At 40.1% G+C, this 17812-nt stretch overlaps 2 protein-coding genes across 9 annotated transcripts; one reads left to right on the top strand and one right to left on the bottom strand.

The window, feature by feature from the left end:
* The first annotated feature begins 437 nt into the window (after positions 1 to 437).
* Positions 438 to 7860, top strand: LOC124060414 (afadin- and alpha-actinin-binding protein-like). 8 transcript variants are annotated; one of them, XM_046391354.1, is made up of 14 exons: positions 438 to 562; positions 2265 to 2379; positions 2846 to 2997; positions 3132 to 3335; positions 3501 to 3611; positions 3711 to 3846; positions 3988 to 4063; positions 4370 to 4550; positions 5203 to 5350; positions 5611 to 5747; positions 6006 to 6179; positions 6331 to 6448; positions 6664 to 6811; positions 6929 to 7860. In XM_046391354.1, the coding sequence occupies exons 2-14, from the start codon at positions 2361 to 2363 to the stop codon at positions 7074 to 7076; spliced, it is 1752 nt and encodes a 583-aa protein (XP_046247310.1). In that variant the 5' UTR covers positions 438 to 562; positions 2265 to 2360; the 3' UTR covers positions 7077 to 7860. The 8 variants fall into 8 exon arrangements, with proteins under 8 accessions (XP_046247310.1, XP_046247313.1, XP_046247314.1 ...); XM_046391357.1 differs by having other exon boundaries at positions 2843 to 2997; positions 6009 to 6179; XM_046391358.1 differs by having other exon boundaries at positions 2843 to 2997; positions 6664 to 6742.
* Positions 7861 to 8223: 363 nt separating this feature from the next.
* On the bottom strand, positions 8224 to 17812 carry LOC124060411 (vitellogenin-1-like). Its single transcript, XM_046391345.1, has 34 exons — positions 17673 to 17812; positions 17102 to 17122; positions 16714 to 16865; positions 16371 to 16622; positions 16134 to 16295; positions 15882 to 16030; positions 15644 to 15794; positions 15398 to 15555; positions 15170 to 15335; positions 14963 to 15088; positions 14650 to 14868; positions 14345 to 14562; positions 14163 to 14260; positions 13954 to 14078; positions 13776 to 13877; positions 13541 to 13660; positions 13237 to 13423; positions 12908 to 13001; positions 12645 to 12830; positions 12409 to 12550; positions 12110 to 12326; positions 11565 to 12034; positions 11433 to 11477; positions 11253 to 11333; positions 10942 to 11148; positions 10703 to 10845; positions 10483 to 10618; positions 10260 to 10383; positions 9645 to 9825; positions 9470 to 9564; positions 9198 to 9292; positions 8908 to 9073; positions 8570 to 8731; positions 8224 to 8479 (listed from the first exon to the last, which is right to left on the bottom strand). The coding sequence occupies exons 1-34, from the start codon at positions 17710 to 17712 to the stop codon at positions 8367 to 8369; spliced, it is 5103 nt and encodes a 1700-aa protein (XP_046247301.1). The 5' UTR covers positions 17713 to 17812; the 3' UTR covers positions 8224 to 8366.

Raw genomic sequence — 17812 nt, 5'->3', positions numbered from 1 at the left:
TGATCTTGTATTCAGTGATTGTATGAAGTGCATGAAAGTTACTTTGTTAAATATTTATTAAATATTTATTTATTTTTTAATACAAATGCATGTTAGCAAAGATAGTACAGACCATAACTTTCACTGCATTAGCCTCTTTTAGTTTATTGACATTTGACATTTTTATGTCTTGCACCTTACACATTCATGTGACTGTGGCTGGTAATTATATATATATATATATATATATATATATATATATATATAGTGAATAATAATTTATTCTAATTGTATAAATAATACTTAAATTAAAAGCGGTCTTACGCGTTATTTATAACATTAGAATAATTAAAATTAAAACGTCATTTTTTAAATTAATTGCTGTTCAAAAAACACTTGAAGAGACTCACAGCCACGGACCAATCGTATTAAGCCGTGCTTGGTTGCTAGACAACGAGTCGACCAATTAGCGAGCTGTTTGGTTTGCGTGCAGTGCTGTGTACTGCCCCTTGGTCGACGGAGCTGCTGTATCGTAAAGGAAGGAGCAGTTGGGAAATGCTCTAGAAACGACAACGTTAAGCAAGTATACGAAAAATATTTCTAGTTTCTTTTTTATAAATTAAGCATTTTAAAAGCCTGCTGCCGTAGCTAGGCAACTTGTTCAGGTAAGGTAGTCAGTCGTTCGGCTTCAATGTCAGATTGTTTGGGGGTGGTGGGGTCGCGCACTGGATAACGCAAGGTTAGTTTAACGGTAACTGCTGTGTGAAGGAGCTGCAAAACCTTTGCCTTGTTTTATTTCATTATGAACCAAACATGACTTGTTGAGTGAACGGTGTCTTTGAAATAGCTAGTTTACGGCTCAGCGCCATAAGTTAGTGTTACATCTGTATGTAGCTTACAGTAGCGTACGTTTAAACGCTAGCTGAAATATCCTGACACGTTTAGCATGTGTTTCGCAAACTTACCTGGCAGATGACATTTGGAAGTGATCAGACTTTGATATTCTCTGGTCACCTGGGGTACACGGTGTTTTTACAAGCTTTTCTGACCACCTTCAGCTATGACAGAGTTGTTGAGATGTCTGTTTGAGTACACTTTAAAGTTGCATTAACTAACTAGACACCACTATGTATAACAAATGCAGTACAAAACAACAGTCCTGAGATAAATCTTCCCTTCTTGATCAGCCCAATATTTAGTTTTTGATTCAACTGTTCTGACGAGATGTTTTTCAAGCTTTATACCCATTTTAGTGTAGTTGTTGTACTTAACGTGTACTGAGAAGTGTGTCTGTTTTGCTCATTGCATTTACCAGTGAGGGTGACAAGATTGACTTAATAGAAACTGAGCACGATGATCTTCACTGTGGGGGGATTTAATGCTATTAATGATATTTTAGACTGCATTACTTTTAGCTAGGTCTGGCTAGAAGATGAGTGTATACAGATCAGTCTGAACTGTCCCCTGTGATCCCATCAGCACTCATGTTGGAAAAAGCCTGTTTAAAATGTCATTCCGATATTCTTTGAATGCACCTTAAAATCCATTCTGTAATTGCTTGTGAAGAAATCTCTCTTTGGAGATTTTATACTGTAAAAAGAAGTGCGACTTATGGGTTAAAGGGTAACACTCATGGAGCAGACGGTCTAAGCAGGGTCTAGGCTTGTTAAGCTTTGTAGCTGTGGGCTTGCCATCTGTCTCATTAGGCTGATTAAATATCACTAAAACCAAAGGTCCTGTGAGTTGATGATGAGCCACATTATTCATGACAAAAATCTATGACAGGAAAGTAATAAAAAAAATAAAGAAATAAAACTAATTTTCAGTCTTATATATTATACTCTGTCCCAGTGTTGTATGTGGTACTATAAGTTTTCAGTAATATCTGTATATAGTAGGTCAAATACTCTGTTTGTTAAAAAATGCATTATCCCTAAAAGAAGAATATGTTTTTTTAGCTGTGTTTTTGATTGTATGGTTCTGCAGACAAGTCACCACACTGTCTATCTGGGATTAGTCTGATCAGCTGATGATAAGAGCATTGAGATAAGATGCTGGCCTGGTACCATCGTGCAACCTGTTAAATTCTCCTGCATTGATAGCCACAACAGCAGCAACAACAAGATCAATATAACAATCTTAAAATGCATCTTGAAAGATTGTCCTCACGCTCTGTTATTTAGGTTGCTGCGTGTTACAGCCCCACACCGCTGCATGTTTACTTCCACTGCCTTGTAATCCAGGCTGTGTTGAATGGGTGCCATTAATCTGACCCTCTATTTCAGGAGTGGAGTGCGTAGGTGGATCTTGTGGTGAGCTTTGTATATCCTGCACATGTAGTAGATGATCCAGACACGTAGCCTGAAGGCTGCACTGCAACAATGCCAGAGTCCTCCCTGGGTGAGTTCAGATTTTAACATCTTTGAAGACCAGTGAATATGCACTGTCAGTGAGACATGTTGAACAGCTGGCTGTTGTACTCAGCAGCGGCTAAGACAAACATGAAATTATTTAACACTGTTACATGTTTCATAAACAGTACAAAATTTTTTAATATGATTTTGTCAGTGTTTGAAACTTCATTTGTTAGACTAACTGAAGTACCACACTGTAGTCATTTGTCTTCAGGAGTTGTGTGTAGGTCATTATGTAATTTGAAGCTCTGTCTTGAGCTTTGTATCAAACCTTGTGAGTTAGGATTAAACTAATGCAAATGGACTATACATGCTATTCTTGGTTTTTGTACCCCAATACCTGTCACATTTACTGTATATGAAATCTTGTCTAGCATTAACAAATTAACACATTTATCTATACAAATATATTTATGTATATATTTGACCTTTTTCCCCCTTTCCCCCAGAAGTCAAGGACATTTGCAGCAGCTCCGTTGAATGTAGAACACCCCCCTTGAGGCAGTTTAGCCAATCATCGCTGCCACTGCACAGAAAGTCCTACATGCTCAGTACCTTCTGCACAGAGCACAATGTGCAAGAATGTCTATTGCACATCAGTCAGGTTGGCTACCTTACAGATGTTTTTGATGCCTTATTAGCACAGTTATTGATATTCAAAATAGTCTGGAAATATAACTGCAAAGTCCTGGGTTTGAGTCTGGCTGGTCCTCTACATCTTTTCTCTTCCTCTTACAGGAAGTGTCATCTCTTGGCCTCCCACCAGTTTGGACGGAGTCTGGCGGCACTTCAGAGTTAGATGTTGTGGCTGTGCTAAATTGCATGTATGACCTGATTCAGCTGCACCGTAGGGGCCTCCGAACCCTGGAAAACATGGAAGTGGAGCAGCTCAAATCCAGCAGCAATGTCGACCACCTGCAGCTCACCAGCACTCGGCTAAAAGTACAGCAGTATTTGAACCCTCAACCCCGTTAATATGACAGTATAGATCACAAGTCAAACATCGACCCAGCACCTAAGTACCTCAAGAGTTGCTTGTTAATACTGAAAATATTTACGCTCATATTAAATGTACATGTCGATGTCAATGTTATTCTGTGATCACAGGAGCAGCTTGAACTGTCCAAAAGGGAAAACAGTGGACTCCTTGAGAGAGAGCGACAGCTGCAGCTGAAAGTGAAGAGTTTGCAAAACTGCCTAAAAAATGAAAAAGAAGAGGTACTTTCTTTGTAGTTACTGCCGCTGACAGTAGTTTGTTTTTTTGTTTTGTTTTTTTTGTCTCGTGAATAAACACCTGTTTTATTTCCCTCCTGCCAGGTGCAAAAACTTCAGAACATAATCGCAAGCCGTGCCAGCCAGTATAACCATGAGATGAAAAGGAAAGAAAGAGAATTTAATAAACTGAAGGAGCGCTTGAATCAACTTCTGGTTGACAAAAAGGAGAAGAAACAAGGTTAAATAGAAAAGCTGTTAGCTCCCACCTCGCCTAATCATTTGCCACAATATTAATCAAATTTAACATCTTATTGCAGAAGATTTAAATTGATATGCCTTTTGAGACTCTTATACTCTACATTTGAATTCTTGCCTCTAGCCATTGATGTATTAAACAGCATTGGAAGAGCTGATGGGAAGAGAAGCCTTTGGAAAACTGAAAAGACAGAGGCAAAGTAAGTTCACTTCTTATGGCTTTTTTGTCTCATCATTTCACTGTAGCTCTGAACTTTGTTTCTTAAGACACGCCAAAGGTACTACTTATCTTATTTTCACATCTGAAACAAGTTGCAGGGCAGCTACTTTGTTTTTGTTTGGTTTTAGGTGACACAGATTTATTTTGGAAACATAGAGTTCAAAAACGGTGGCACTGCTGAGTCTTGGATGTTTCTGTAGCTTTAATTAATTTCCTCTGTAGGTATGTCATTTACATGAGTCTGTAACCAATGAATAAACGTAGATGATTTCTTTCTCATCCCAAGACATGAGGGGGAAATGTATAAGACCCTGCTGAGTGATTATGACACCCGACAAAGGGAGTTGCTGCTGGAAAATGCAGAGCTGAATAAAGTGTTGCAGCAGATGAAAATAGAAATGATGTCCATTCTGAGTTCAAGGAAACCAACCATGAAAGGCGACAAACATCAGGATGATAGCACACAGGTAGGACAAGTTGTTTTTGTCTTTTCTCTTGCTTTAGCAATGGAACTTCATTGCCCACAATTTTTACATTTTGAATATATATAATCATTAGTAGAGTGGCACGGCAAAAGGGTTCCAGGTACGAATCCCGGGGTTTGCATGTTCTCTCTGCCTGCGTGGGTTTTCTCCGGGTACTTCGGCTTCCTCCCACAACCCCAAAAACCTGCAGATTAGGTTAACTGACTACTCTACATTGTCCCTAGGTATGAGTGTGTGAACGTGTTGTTGTCTGTCTTTGTGTGTCTATCCCTGACTGGCGACCAATTCAGGGTGTACCCCGCCTCTCACCCATAGTTAGTTGGGATAGGCTCCAGCCCCCCCGCAACCCTGACGGATAAGCGGTATAGAAAATGGATGGATAATCATTAGTACGCAGCATGTAGACTTTACCCAGTATATATATTTTGTTCACAGTATTTTAATAACTAATAACTTAAAGTTAACAGCAACGGTTCCTCAAAACATTACTTGTCTCATTATTGACCGAATTACCCCAGCCAAAATGTATCGCAACTTAACTGACATCATAATCATCCTTACGCTTTGAATTTAGGTTTTTAGTCATGTATGCCAGCTGTGGTACGAATAGATTGAAAAATATTTTCATTGGCAGGCTGACTCACAGGAGGAAGAGGAAGGGTTTGATTCCAGCAAAGAAAGTGTAGAGCTGTATTGTGTTCATGCTCGAGAGAAGCTGACAAACAGTATTCGCCTCCAGTGGAGAAGACTCAAGAGCCACGTTGAAAGACTGGACAGCCAAGGTATCTTCATGCAGCATATTATCACTGTTTGACATGAGGGAGTGTAACTTTGTGTCATGTAATGTAATTATATGTTGAAGCCACCCATCTGATTGCTGGTAATATGCTTTATGAAACTGTTAATGGTCAGTTCTGTCCGTTAAAAACACAGAAAAGTCATATTTGTATGGAACTGACAACTAATTAACAGACTGAAGAATCCAGACTGGGTCCTGTTATATACAGTTAGAAATGTAAAATTAGATTTTGTTTCTCTTCAGCGTCTTTGGCTCAGCTGGAAGAGAGTAAAAATGCTAATGCTGTTTCCCGTGAGACTCATGAGGAGGAGATGGACAGACTGAAGCTGGAGATCCAGCAGTGCAAAGACTTCATCCAAACACAGCAGCAGCTCCTGCAGGTAAGGTTGAGGTTATCTTCAAGTTTTAGCCATTAAGCTTCCCAAGTCAGAATGAGAGCCATATAGTTGATATAAGTTTAAAGATTTTACAACTGTTTCAGCCAGTTTCAAATATTGCTCTCTCTTTTATGGAGTACTTTAATTGAAACTTTGTTTGCAAGTTAGAGGAAAGATACTGTATTTTCTTTGTTGTAGTATCTACCAATTTTTTATTAAATCCTGACTGAACAAACTGTGCCTGTTCTGTTTTTCTCGTAGCAGCAGCTGAGCTCTCCTTGTGATGAGGAGACGACATCCCTGCTGAGCGACTGCTACATGCTGCGGGAGAAGGAGAGCCTCAGAGAGGAGTGGAAGACCCTGGAGGAACAGAGGAAGATCTTCGAGAGGGAGAGGAGGAACTTCACTGAAGCAGCTATAAGACTTAGCCATGAGGTGATTTATTAAAAAATATTCAGTTGGTGTGGAATAAAATTTCAGGAACAAAAGCAGATTTTGTTGTGTGCCAAGGTGCCTTGTTTGTGTCTGTGTGCTGGCTTTAAGTGTGACTGTTTTTGAGATGGCTTGTATGCGGTTTAACTTGCAGAGGAAAGCCTTCGAGGAGGATCGAGCAACCTGGCTCAAACACCAGTTTTTAAACTTGAGTCCATTTCCCGACTCAAAGAAACCCCCAATGTCCAAGTCTAAAAGTGCCTTTTTAATATGTGAGTGTCTACTGCTTAATATTGTACTCACCCATTTCACCACTGTCTTGTAATTAATAAACTCAATGATAATGATACTTTTATATTATAAATAGTCTGAACAATACATTGGCCTTTATTTTGTACAGCAGTTGTAGTCAGTGTTGTTTTTATTTATAACTAAACTTGGTCACTTTCCTGATGAGGATCCATAAAGTTTCATCTTACCTCCTCAGCTGAAACAAAGGCGAGTGCTGCGTTGCCTCCCGACAAGCTCATCAAATGTCTGTCTGACACAACCTCCCCCACGCCCAGGTGTGTCCCAGTCACGTCACCATCAACAGCCGACTTGTATCATACACTTTGCCTTATCCCAGAAAACAGGTACATTATCTTTATTTGCACAGTGACTGATAAAATAATGCTAATAATGACATGATGTACCTCTAAAAGAATTGCACTATTGCAAGAATTGACTGTTGGTCAAATTTGAATTTTCAGCTCCACCAAACCAAAGGGAATGACTGAACACCTTGAAGAATCAAGCTTCTTTTTTAATGGAAATGCTGGAGATGAGCACGAATATCAGAATGACAGGGAAGACCACAGCAGCCACGCGCTCACAAAAGAAAAGAACACATCCACATGAAGACTTAAAACTTGAATAATTGTTAATGTTCGTTACAGATGGATGATTTGCGGTATCTCAAAATACACCTGAACTGTGAACACCAAACACTTTCAGGAAAGACTGCGAACAGTCAAAGCCAAACTGGTTGGCTGCTGGTATTCTGTGCTCTGTGTGATTAAGAGAGAATCTTTTGTCTGATTGTTTCTTTTTTTTTTAATATCTTGCTGTCTTACTTTTAGACTATGTGATAAATTATTTATTTATGTGGTACCGTAAATCATGTTTTGGCAGTCATATCTAATATCTAGTATTTTAATGTGAGGCTGGAATTTTGTGACCACCCAGGTGTCTCACAAAAGATCATGTGTCCAACTAATGCTCAGCTCTTCTTGGTGGATGCTGGTGCGCCTAAACGTGCGGCAAATGAAATGTTGCCATTCACGGCTTTTAAACTTACGTTACCGCATTAATGCTGCTGCTGTTTCACTGAATGCAATAAGAAAACTAGGTAGGACGTTAAGTATGTATCTGTAGTGTGAATGTGCTTGACAGCACTTTCTAGTAACTGTTACAGTTACATTAGCAGCATGTGGTGTGTGATGTCGCTGTTAAATAGAAAGGCTGTAAAATTTACTACAAATTGCATAATGTGTAATAGACCCTGACACTGAAGTTAGACCACTTTGTGTTTATTTTAGTGGCTTTATATGGACAGATTAGAATAATTCATACAAGAGGAATGTAATGTGTTCTAGACAAGCTTATATTCCTGAAACATTCATTATAAATTCTTGAAACACAAGTTTCTTGTCTTTTGACCTTTATTGACCTCTATCAGAAACAATTCTAACACTGATCTGTGGAACTGCATCTCCTCTCTCTTCCTATTGATTTGTGTCAACTTATCCAAATGGACATTACTGGAGTGAACTGCTCAGTAAGTAAGTAAGTAAGTACTGAAAAATATATTACTCCTTTCTCATTTGCTTCCAACTGGACAGTCTCGCTCTTGTATGTTTCGGAGCCGAACTGTCTTGCATTATTACTGTTGATTAGTATCTCTAGTACTACCTCCTCAGTCGATTCTCTGTTGTGTTTCTAGAGCTGTAAACTATATTATCATGGAAATGTACTCAAGCTGGTCACAGAGAGCTGTGACAGCAAGCCTTTTAAGTATTCCATCACTGCAGCTCTGTGAAGACAGGATAATTGAAACAGCTTCCTGAAAGCTTATTCTGAGATGCAGTTTATTTAAAATTACATTCATATCATACATATTAGGTAGGTGACTGACAGGACAAAGTGTTATTAAGCACACTGAGCAGTGCAGCTGCATGCTAGGTGGGCTTCAGCTGATTCCCTCAGGTCAGTACTTTCCTCATAGATGCTGCTCTGACCCTCAGAGTGGTTCAGATTAAAATCTGCAGAAATGGGCAGATAAGTTAGGTGCAAGATAAATTAGGTGTGGAATGATTAAGTTTTGTGAACAAACTCATTTCTTGCAAACTCACCGGCAGGCACGCAGTGGTAGCCAACAGTGATGGCGGTGGTTTTCACGGGGAAGCAGCCGGGCAGGCAGCGCAGCACAGGCTCAACAGAGAAGCATTTAGAGTCCTCACCATGGAAGATCATCTGCTTCTCCAGCTGCACAGACTCAAGTTTCATACGGCACTCTGTAAGTAAAAGGTGTTGATATGTGAGTGTCTGATGTATTCAGTGCTTGAGCTTTAACCAAATGCAGTAATATAACTATTGTTTTGAAAATAGGGTGAAAGCATTTTTTTTTTTTTTTCTTCTTCTGAAAAATATGTTGTTGTAAAACTAATTCCATAAGGAATTAGTGTCTCACCGGTGGTGTCCCTGCAGCTCTCAGCTGGCAGAACCCAGGAATGAACGTAGCTGACTGCGTTCTTGGTCACACGTCCATTGGGTGTGCGATACTCCTGTCTGACTTCCCCATCAGCCCTTCCACAGATACCACAAGCCTGTCCTTTCATCCAGTCCACAACTTTAACCTGCAATATCAAATGAGACATTACAGCCTATCTCTGTCCAATCTGTCTTTTCTAGTTTTTAAACCCTGAAATATGTTAATTTTTCATCTATTCTTAAATTATCCATGATTAAAATTTCATTTACCTTCCATGAGGACTTGTCAAAGTAGACTTCATGCAATCCAAGGCTTGGAGCGTATACAGAGATTCCTTCACCGTTTGGCCTGATCTGAATTTTAGCTGTAAGAACAAAAAAAGGATCATAATCATTTGTTCTCGCCAGTTTAAGTACATGCAAAAATAAATAAATAAAATAACTTTGGGGTATTTGGACTATGATGTGTAGTTCGCAGTATTTAACCGCAGGTTGCTACTAAAGTGCAACATCTTGTAAGTGGGATGAATGTGTATAGAAACCTGTGGGATGCTGGTATGGCAAGTTGCTGATTGGTATTTCCCTTCCATTGACCTTCACAATCACGTCATAGTTCTTCGGGTACAGGTCAATATCACTACAAGTTCAGGAATAAAAAGTGTTGTCAGCTTGTGGATGAAAACCACAGTTTCATTCTTGCTTTTAATGGACACTCACATGTCAGCAATTTTCACATTGATATGGTTCTGTTCAATGTGGTCCTTCTTCAGCAGAACAAAGAATTTCAGCTCATCAGTGCAATCCTGTGCCAGAACTTGGTAGCAAGATAATGGCATTTCATTCTTGTATCTCCTGTTGTTGAACGTGGTCAGTGTGCCTTTGCTGAAGCTACATTCGGCTGTGAAGAGGAATAAGTATTTAATTAGCTGGCACACAAGACAAGAGACCAAATTACACCTGTTTAGCATAATGTACACTTAAGAATTTATTTGAAGATCTTGCTGTTGAATTTGTTTATGGCCTGTCTCCATACCATTTATCTGAACTGTTAGCTAACCACAAGCCCATACGTAGTCTACCTTGTGGAGAGGTCTTTTATCTGTCTCTTTTGGAGAGCTTTCCCTCATTTTATGTGATTTTTGTCGACTGCCCTTAAGCTCGGTTTAATTGTTGATTTCTTTATTTGCGTAATTTATGGATCTTTACCCATAAAAGGTCTTTTTGTTCTAGGAAGCACTTTGTAACATTGGCTGAGAAATAAATAAAGTTATCCTTATAATAATAATAATAATTATTACTATCATTATTACTTAGAATAAGATCATCCATTACCTGCACCAGCCTTGGCAAACAAATAGTGGGCTTTATCTGCAAGGCCATCGAAGGGGGTAAGACCTCTGATCTCATCAAGAGGGAGAGCGATGGGAAGATGTAAAGCCAGCTTATAGATGGTATGCTGTTGATAGAAAAATTCACCATTTTTAGAAACAATGTGCAGAAACTGTAAAAACAACTATAACTTTATATTAAAAGTGAACAGCTTAATTATTCATACTGTTGGTGTTTTCCAGATGAGGTCGAGGGTCCTGTCAGACGTGGCAACCACTGTAAATGAGAGTTGTGAGACGCTGTTTTCATCTTTTCCTTGAATTAAGTCAGCCATCATGGAAGCAGGAATGTAATCATACATCCTGCAAAAGAATTACCAAATATCATACATGTTAGTCTATATTGCATGTCATTAGGCTCAAGACAGTCTGTATGAGCTTTCATACTTCTTGGCATAGCGTTTTAAAGCAGAAGGCAGTTCATTCCAGGCTACTCTGAGGCGAGCTGCCGGACTTGGACCAACGAGACCAGTCTCTGCTGTGATCATGATGTCATACTGCTTGCATTCTGCTCCCCAAGCAAACTTAGCCTATTGACAGACAGTGGATGTGACAATAACGCAGCTGATAGTTAATTGTGCCTTTTATATTATGTCCTAAGATTTATAAACAAGACAGTGACTTACTGTGACTTTGTGCTTGCTAAGCAGAACTCCATCAGCGCAGAATTTCCAGTTGTTTTCAGCAGCCAAGGCTGCCAGAATAATCTGGAGTCTGGTGGTAGGTTTGTCCAGATAGACTGCCAGTTGGTATCCCTGCATCTTTCTGTCAGCTCTGATAGCACGGAAGATGATGGCAACGGTTGGAGCTACCTCGTTGCCAAGGAATTTGTTCTGTAGGAACAATCAGGGTTAATTCATATGACTTCACTAACAAATCTATCAGTGAATAGATATGAAAAATGATTATTTCTGTAATTAAGATGACTGTGATTCACCCGTCTGTAGATTGCCTCAAAGCTTGATGCGCTGCTTCTGCTCCTGGAAAATGCTGCTGAGGTGGCTTGAGAAATTAAAGCCTACAACAGTAAAGTGTGGAAGCTAAAGGCTAGAATAAAACAACATAAGATAAAAAATTATTTCAACTGTACAATACATTGTCACTGTTTGAAGTGTACCTGCTTCTTGTGGTTCTTCTGGAACTTGTGGCGATAAATCACTCGCTGTTCAGAGGAAATATTTTTGAGATCCCATGCTTATTGTGATATGTAGATAAGAAGAAATCACAAAACAATCTTCAGTATGTTTACCTGTGAAAGATGTGCACTGGAGCGAGAAGAACTTGAGCTGGCACTGAAGAGTGATGCCAGGCTAGATGCGGAGCTGGATGTGGAGGATCTGCTCATAGATCTGGAGGAACTGAGTCTACTGCTGCTGCTACTGCTGCTTCTGCTCCTGCTCCTGCTGCTCCTGCTGCTAATGCTGCTGGTATAAAGTCTTGTGGTTGGAACAGCTACATCAATGGCCTTGCTGCTGACACGAGCTGAGGAGCTGGAAGAAGACCTTGAGCTCACCCTTGAGGGAGAGCTGCTGGAGCTAGAAGGGAAGGGTGAGGAGCTATTCCTCAGACCAGGAGCCAGGATTTTCCTTAGCTTCATCAAGACGGGCCTTCCCTCAACAACTTCTTCCTCACTCAGACTGATCTGTTTAATGAGCTTCTCTGCCGCCTTTGGTCCAACTTGAATCTCCATCTCCAGTCTCTCAATGACTTCCCCTTCAACTGAAATGTATCATTAAGTAATGACATTAACAATCGCTTTGTGCACACTGCAAACATTGTGCTCTCAATACTCACTTGGTGTGAAAGAAAGAGCAACTGTGTGTCTTCCAGCCATTTTGTACAGGGCAATGTCCCTGATGAAAGCGGCATTTTCAGTGGCAACCTTTAAACAGCCCTTCAGTCCAACGGCTACAGCTTTAGCACAATACTTCTTCTCAAACTGAGCTGCTTTGCGTTTTATAATGGGCTTGGCATCTGCCACGACTTGGTTAACAACCTCTGCGGATTGTGGCTATGAAAAGAAAGATATATTGATTATATTGTAAATGTAGATACTGTTATAGCTATCTTAATAGACAACATTTAATGCTCACCAAACTTGCAGCAGCAGATGAAGTAATCTTGGATGTGAGAGCCTCCAAAGAGATGGGCTGCATGACCTGGGCAGGGATTATGGGTGTGATTCTTGCAGCAGCAAGATCCTCAATATTTCTTGCTATAGCTAAAGTCTCAACGCTGTGGAAAGAAAAAAAAAGCTTAATCACGAAGGATCTTAAGATAAATGCATGTTAGAAGTTTCGTATTTTTGAGTGAAAAAGGCCAAGCTTACTGCACAGCTGCAACATGTTCAGGCACATAAACAGGCAGGACGTCAAACTTGAAGTGGCCCTCGTTGACATTAAGTCTTGCAGCGATTTTGGCTGGCACAATGGAGTTCAATTTAGCTCTTGATAGCATGGCAGCCTGGATTAAGGCGGTGTTTACCCCCATGACAGCAAATGTGTTCACAGCAACACTAGGAGGACAGATTTCTATGTTACTTTCCATGATGTGATATATTTTGCGCTTTATTTTAGTTTTAGTTGTACCTACCTTGGTCTGATCTCAGTCTCGAGCTGAATGTCTGTCTTCAGAAGGTGTGCAAAAAGAAAGTTTTCTGGCAGAGCTGGTGTTGTGGTGGCTTTGGCTAAGAGAACAAATAAATCCATGTGTCACCACTTACCATAATACTTACTAATTTCTTTTTTCATGGGAAAACAGTGATATGTAGACATGACACTTTTATGAGTTTGCAAAGAATGTGTTTGGTACACATGTTGATATTCAACTTTATAAGGTAATATTAAGGTAAACTAGATGAGTGGGTTAAATTAGACCTGATACATGCTTAATTTTGGCTGTGTTTTTCAGTTTCTGTTAACCTTGAATAGCTGCGGCTGCCACGGCAGCAGTGTACAGGCTGAGCTCCACTGGAAGACCAGCAGCAGTAGGCAGGATACGCCTCACCTCAGTGGCCAGGACAGGCTTAACAAAGTGGAAGGAAGCACCAGATAGCAGAGCCCTGATGGCGTTCTTACCCATTGTCTGAATGGAGGGACTAGTGGCAAGCTGTAGGGAAAAATTTATCATGACTATTGTGCCTTGAAAAAAACAAACAAACAAACAAACAAAAAAGATAAACAATTTGTTATGAAATTGGTCTTAGAGTAGACATTTGAATCCTACTGCAATGGCCTGGTCAATCAGGGCTTTGTCAATGTTGGCAAAGGCAAGTTCTTGTCCAAAGAATTTGACATAGATAGAGGCCAGAGGTGTATTGGTGGGCAGAGATCGCAACTGAGAGAGCTGTGGAAACATGAGCACACAATCTATGTTATTGATAACTTGCTGTGTTTCATTGTGTAGTATTGTACGCTATCTTGTCCTTGTATTTGCGACTTTGTTGTGTTTCATTGCTTACAGCCTTAATGACACGCTTCATCTTGGTCATCCTGTCAGCATTATCATTGAGAGCAGGGTTTTTCAGAAGAGCCTCCTGGAGTCCCTCAGTTCTTACTCCAAACTAGGAAAAATTCAACATAATTAAATTTTCAAATGAGTGATCGAATACTTTAGAGGACCGTTTCTCTTTGTTTTACCTCCAGAACATCAGCAGCAGCTCCAGCAAGGTATACGCTCGTCTTGGCTACAACAGCTCTGGGCAGAATGGTGGCAGCATCATTGATGTAAAAAGCGCTGGCAGCAGCACCAAGCATCAAGGGATCTAGAAGAGTTTGATGAGATGCAGTTAGGTGATGTTATGGGAAAAACAACTTTGGTAACTTAAACCAGATGACATTAGCCTTACTGTTGTAGACATCCATGTGGATGGCTTTGCTGAAACGCAAACTCAGTCTGCCTAGTCTTGGGCTCAAGAGTTTTATGGCTACGTTGCAAGCAGCAGCGCTGCAATGGAAACAATAAAGAGCTGAATAAGAAGACATCAGCAGATGGACTTGATGATTATTGGGGATCAGAGGGTGCTCTTACATTGGGGCATGGATAGCTGCAGTGCTCCTGGTTAGGGACTTCATATGAGAATAGGTGAAGCTTGCTACCTGCAAATTCTCCTCTCTCTTCACAATATTGGCAATGGTTGTCACCAAACCAATTGCAGGCCTTGTCTCAAACAGAACGATGCAGGCAAGCATGCGAAGCTCTGGATGAAGAGCCTTGTCCATGTAGAGCTGAAGAACCAATTCCTGGATCTAGTTTACAAGAGAAAGCAAACTCGCTTTGTAGTTCTAAGTAAAAACTAGAGTTGTTTGAAATACTCTTTTGTGTTGAGAATTCACCATTCTGGGCTCCTTCCTTGCAATGCTCCTCAAAGCCATGATAGCATCAACATGGACTCTGGTAGGCAGAGATGCAGCTGCAGTGCCATGTATGGGCAGGATCTTTGTTATTGGCTTGAGGCTAGTAGGATGGCCAGCATTACCCAAAACCTTAAGAAACAGGATGATGTCCTGGGTCTCATCTTTAGCAACAGCCTCTGCAAGGAGGTCCTGTATGGGCTGTTGGGGGAAATGAGAAAATGAAAATGAAACATCCTTTTTAGAAATGTGCAGAAAAGATTCAAATAATTCAAAAAGATCAAAGTTGTATCACCCTTATGAGTTCTGCAGGGCAGACAGCCATCTCAGCGCAGTATTTTGAAATCATTGTACCATAGCCTAGGAGGATGATCTCACGCAGAGCTGGGTATTCCGCTACTTTGCTGTTGACTGCCAGGGACTAGAAAAGCATGACAATCAGATATTTGCCATATCTCCATTCTTCTTACTAACAGAGTAACTTGCTTTGTGGTTTATGCACCTCAATGAGCTTGATGGCCTCAGTGTTTGCTGTCACCATTTGAATAGAGGCAAGGAAAGCTTGAGCTGCCTCAGCAAACGTCAGGTCATCGACCATGAATTTCTCCTTGATGAATCTCAGAACAGCAGGAGTTCCGATGGCAGGGATGGCATCCAGGATCCACTGCCTGTAACATGAAAATTCATTGAGTGAATTCTATGATTCAAATGTTCATATACTCTAACTCACCTGTAGGCAGCTTTGGTTCTGTATTGGCTCCAGAGCATTTCCAGGTCCTCAAAACGAGCTGCACGGAGGAGCTGAATGAGTTCCAGAAACTTGAGCGGGGCATCCTCATGGACTCTCTCCATATTATGGGTAACCATATGATTCAGAATCTCTATAATCTAAAAGCATGGGATTGAAAGAAAAGTCATTTAATATAGCTAGTCAGTCATGACTTCAGTGATATTTTGAAGTAGTCTGAAACATTACCTGGGCCTGTACATTGTTGATCTTGATGAGCTGAATGGGTGTCTGCAGAAGCTCAGTGCTAAACTCATACTTCAGAGATCCACGGTGAAGGTACTGAGCTTCAATGGGTAAAATAGGGGCCCTCTTAATCTCAAGGAATACCAAGGATTGTCTTGAAAGTAATGTGAAAACAGTTAATTTGCAGCTCTGTTAAATTCAAACACTGCCATTATTCCATTCTTAGTATCTAATGGCATACTTTGTCTGCATTTGAGCAGCTCCATTCATCTCAGTGAAAGGTGAGAACTGGATCAGCTCATTGACAGCTGCCTCCAGGATCAGGACACCACTAGCAACTGGCTTCAAGATGTAGTTGTATGATGTTGCTCCTTTCAGGTTCTTTGAATCCTGCAAAGGTGAACCACATACCGATAGTTACTTAATCACGCAACACTTTCTCCTTTTGTAGATGTATGTCTGACACAAAATCACAAAATGTGTTTGAACCAACCTGCTGGCATTTAGCACATTTTTCAGTGTATGCCAACCCCATATCCTTCATGATCTTCTCCTGACAGTGGTTCAGGTCCCTGGTCTTTGTCAAGAGGATGCGATCAGTCTTTTCATCTTCAGTGATGGCATAGAGGGTCTTGCACAAACCCTGAGCTCCCACCTAATGAGAAAAGCATATGTTTACTCAGGATATTCAACTTTCAATTTACAGTCAATACTGGACACTTTGACAAACCTCCTGCAACTCGTAGACGTTCTGTGTCTTCTTGATGTTGAGCTGAAGGACATTCAGGATACCTCTGTAAATGTTCAGCACCATTGTTGAGATTCCCTCAGGGGCGAACACTTTTCCAACAACACCACTGGCATACTCAAACTTGATGGGAGTCATGAGCTGAGTTGCAAGGGCTGTAGACAGCTTGGTTGCTGGAATTAAAGGGTCCTTAGGCCAGATGCCACTGAACTCGTAGAGCTCAGGTTCCACAAGCTGAAGTGTAAAATAAAATTTATTATAGGGAAGTTTGCAAGTGAAAAGATCAAGTCAAAAGTTTCTTGAAGGTGATTTTTTTTATCCTTACCTTCAGCATGTATATATTTTCAGCTGCAGTACTGATGAGAACTTTGCTGCTAACTTTGAGCCCAACTTTTGCCAAACTTTCCTCTGGCAGGCCACCCAAGATCAGTGTCTCATACTTGTACATGTAAGTCTTACCAGCAGTAAACTCTGGAACTGCAAGAATAATTTTACTTTCGTTTCTAGAGAGAACTATTCACTTATCACTAAAACTGTCTGAGGTATAAATGACATCATAAGAACCATAAATTATGAAATAGATTTTATTAGAATAACTCACAGTCAGGCTACTTAAGCTGGTAAATATCGCAATGTGTACCCCATTATTTATGGGTTTCCATACTGATTGGAAAAAAAAATCCTTTAAAATTATGATAAAGTAGTGAACTTACCAAGGTTATGATGTTGACCAGCTGAAATTAAATTAAAAAGATATGAATAACCCATCAAGTAAATGGTGAAACTATCAAATATAGTTTTAAACATTTAGAATGCTTTGTTACATTGCAATGCAATGATATTCTATTGTAAATTCCCTAAAATTAGAAAACGCAATGAATGCACAGGTAGGGTTAAGAACTGAATCGTTTATATAATGTATGTATGTAATATAGCAAGCTCTCAGGTCATAATCTGACTTTTAAAAGTAGGATCACTGGAAACATTGACAAGTTAGGCTGAACTATGTGCTATTTGCTATATTGCTATAGTTCCAGAATAAGAATAGTCATTTCCCTTATATCTAAGTAATGGTGAAGTAAAGTCTACTGTCAAGTAAAGTACACTTCTCCTCTAAAAAAGAACACTGGTAATGGAAAAAATATGTGATATGTTATTTAAATCAAAACGTAGAAAAGTAATATGGTAACCTCCTTGATCTAGTGTGTCACAATCAACATTTAACTTTAAGTTGTTCCTTTGAAAAAGTCATTTAAAATTCAGTCACCCAAAAGCCATACTCACCCACAATGGCTAGAGTCAGGGCAAGCACAACCACTCTCATGGCTGATGGGGTTGTGAAGGTCTGCAGTCACAGGCAGCCTATTCAAGAAAAATTTCTGCTGACAAAGTCAACAAGGAAGTCATGAAGGCTTATATAATCC

Source organism: Scatophagus argus, chromosome 6 (genome assembly GCF_020382885.2).
Source record: "Scatophagus argus isolate fScaArg1 chromosome 6, fScaArg1.pri, whole genome shotgun sequence".
In the NCBI taxonomy this organism is placed as follows: domain Eukaryota; kingdom Metazoa; phylum Chordata; class Actinopteri; family Scatophagidae; genus Scatophagus; species Scatophagus argus.
Note: the sequence above shows the minus strand (reverse complement) of the source record. Positions and strands in the feature narration are given on the sequence as shown.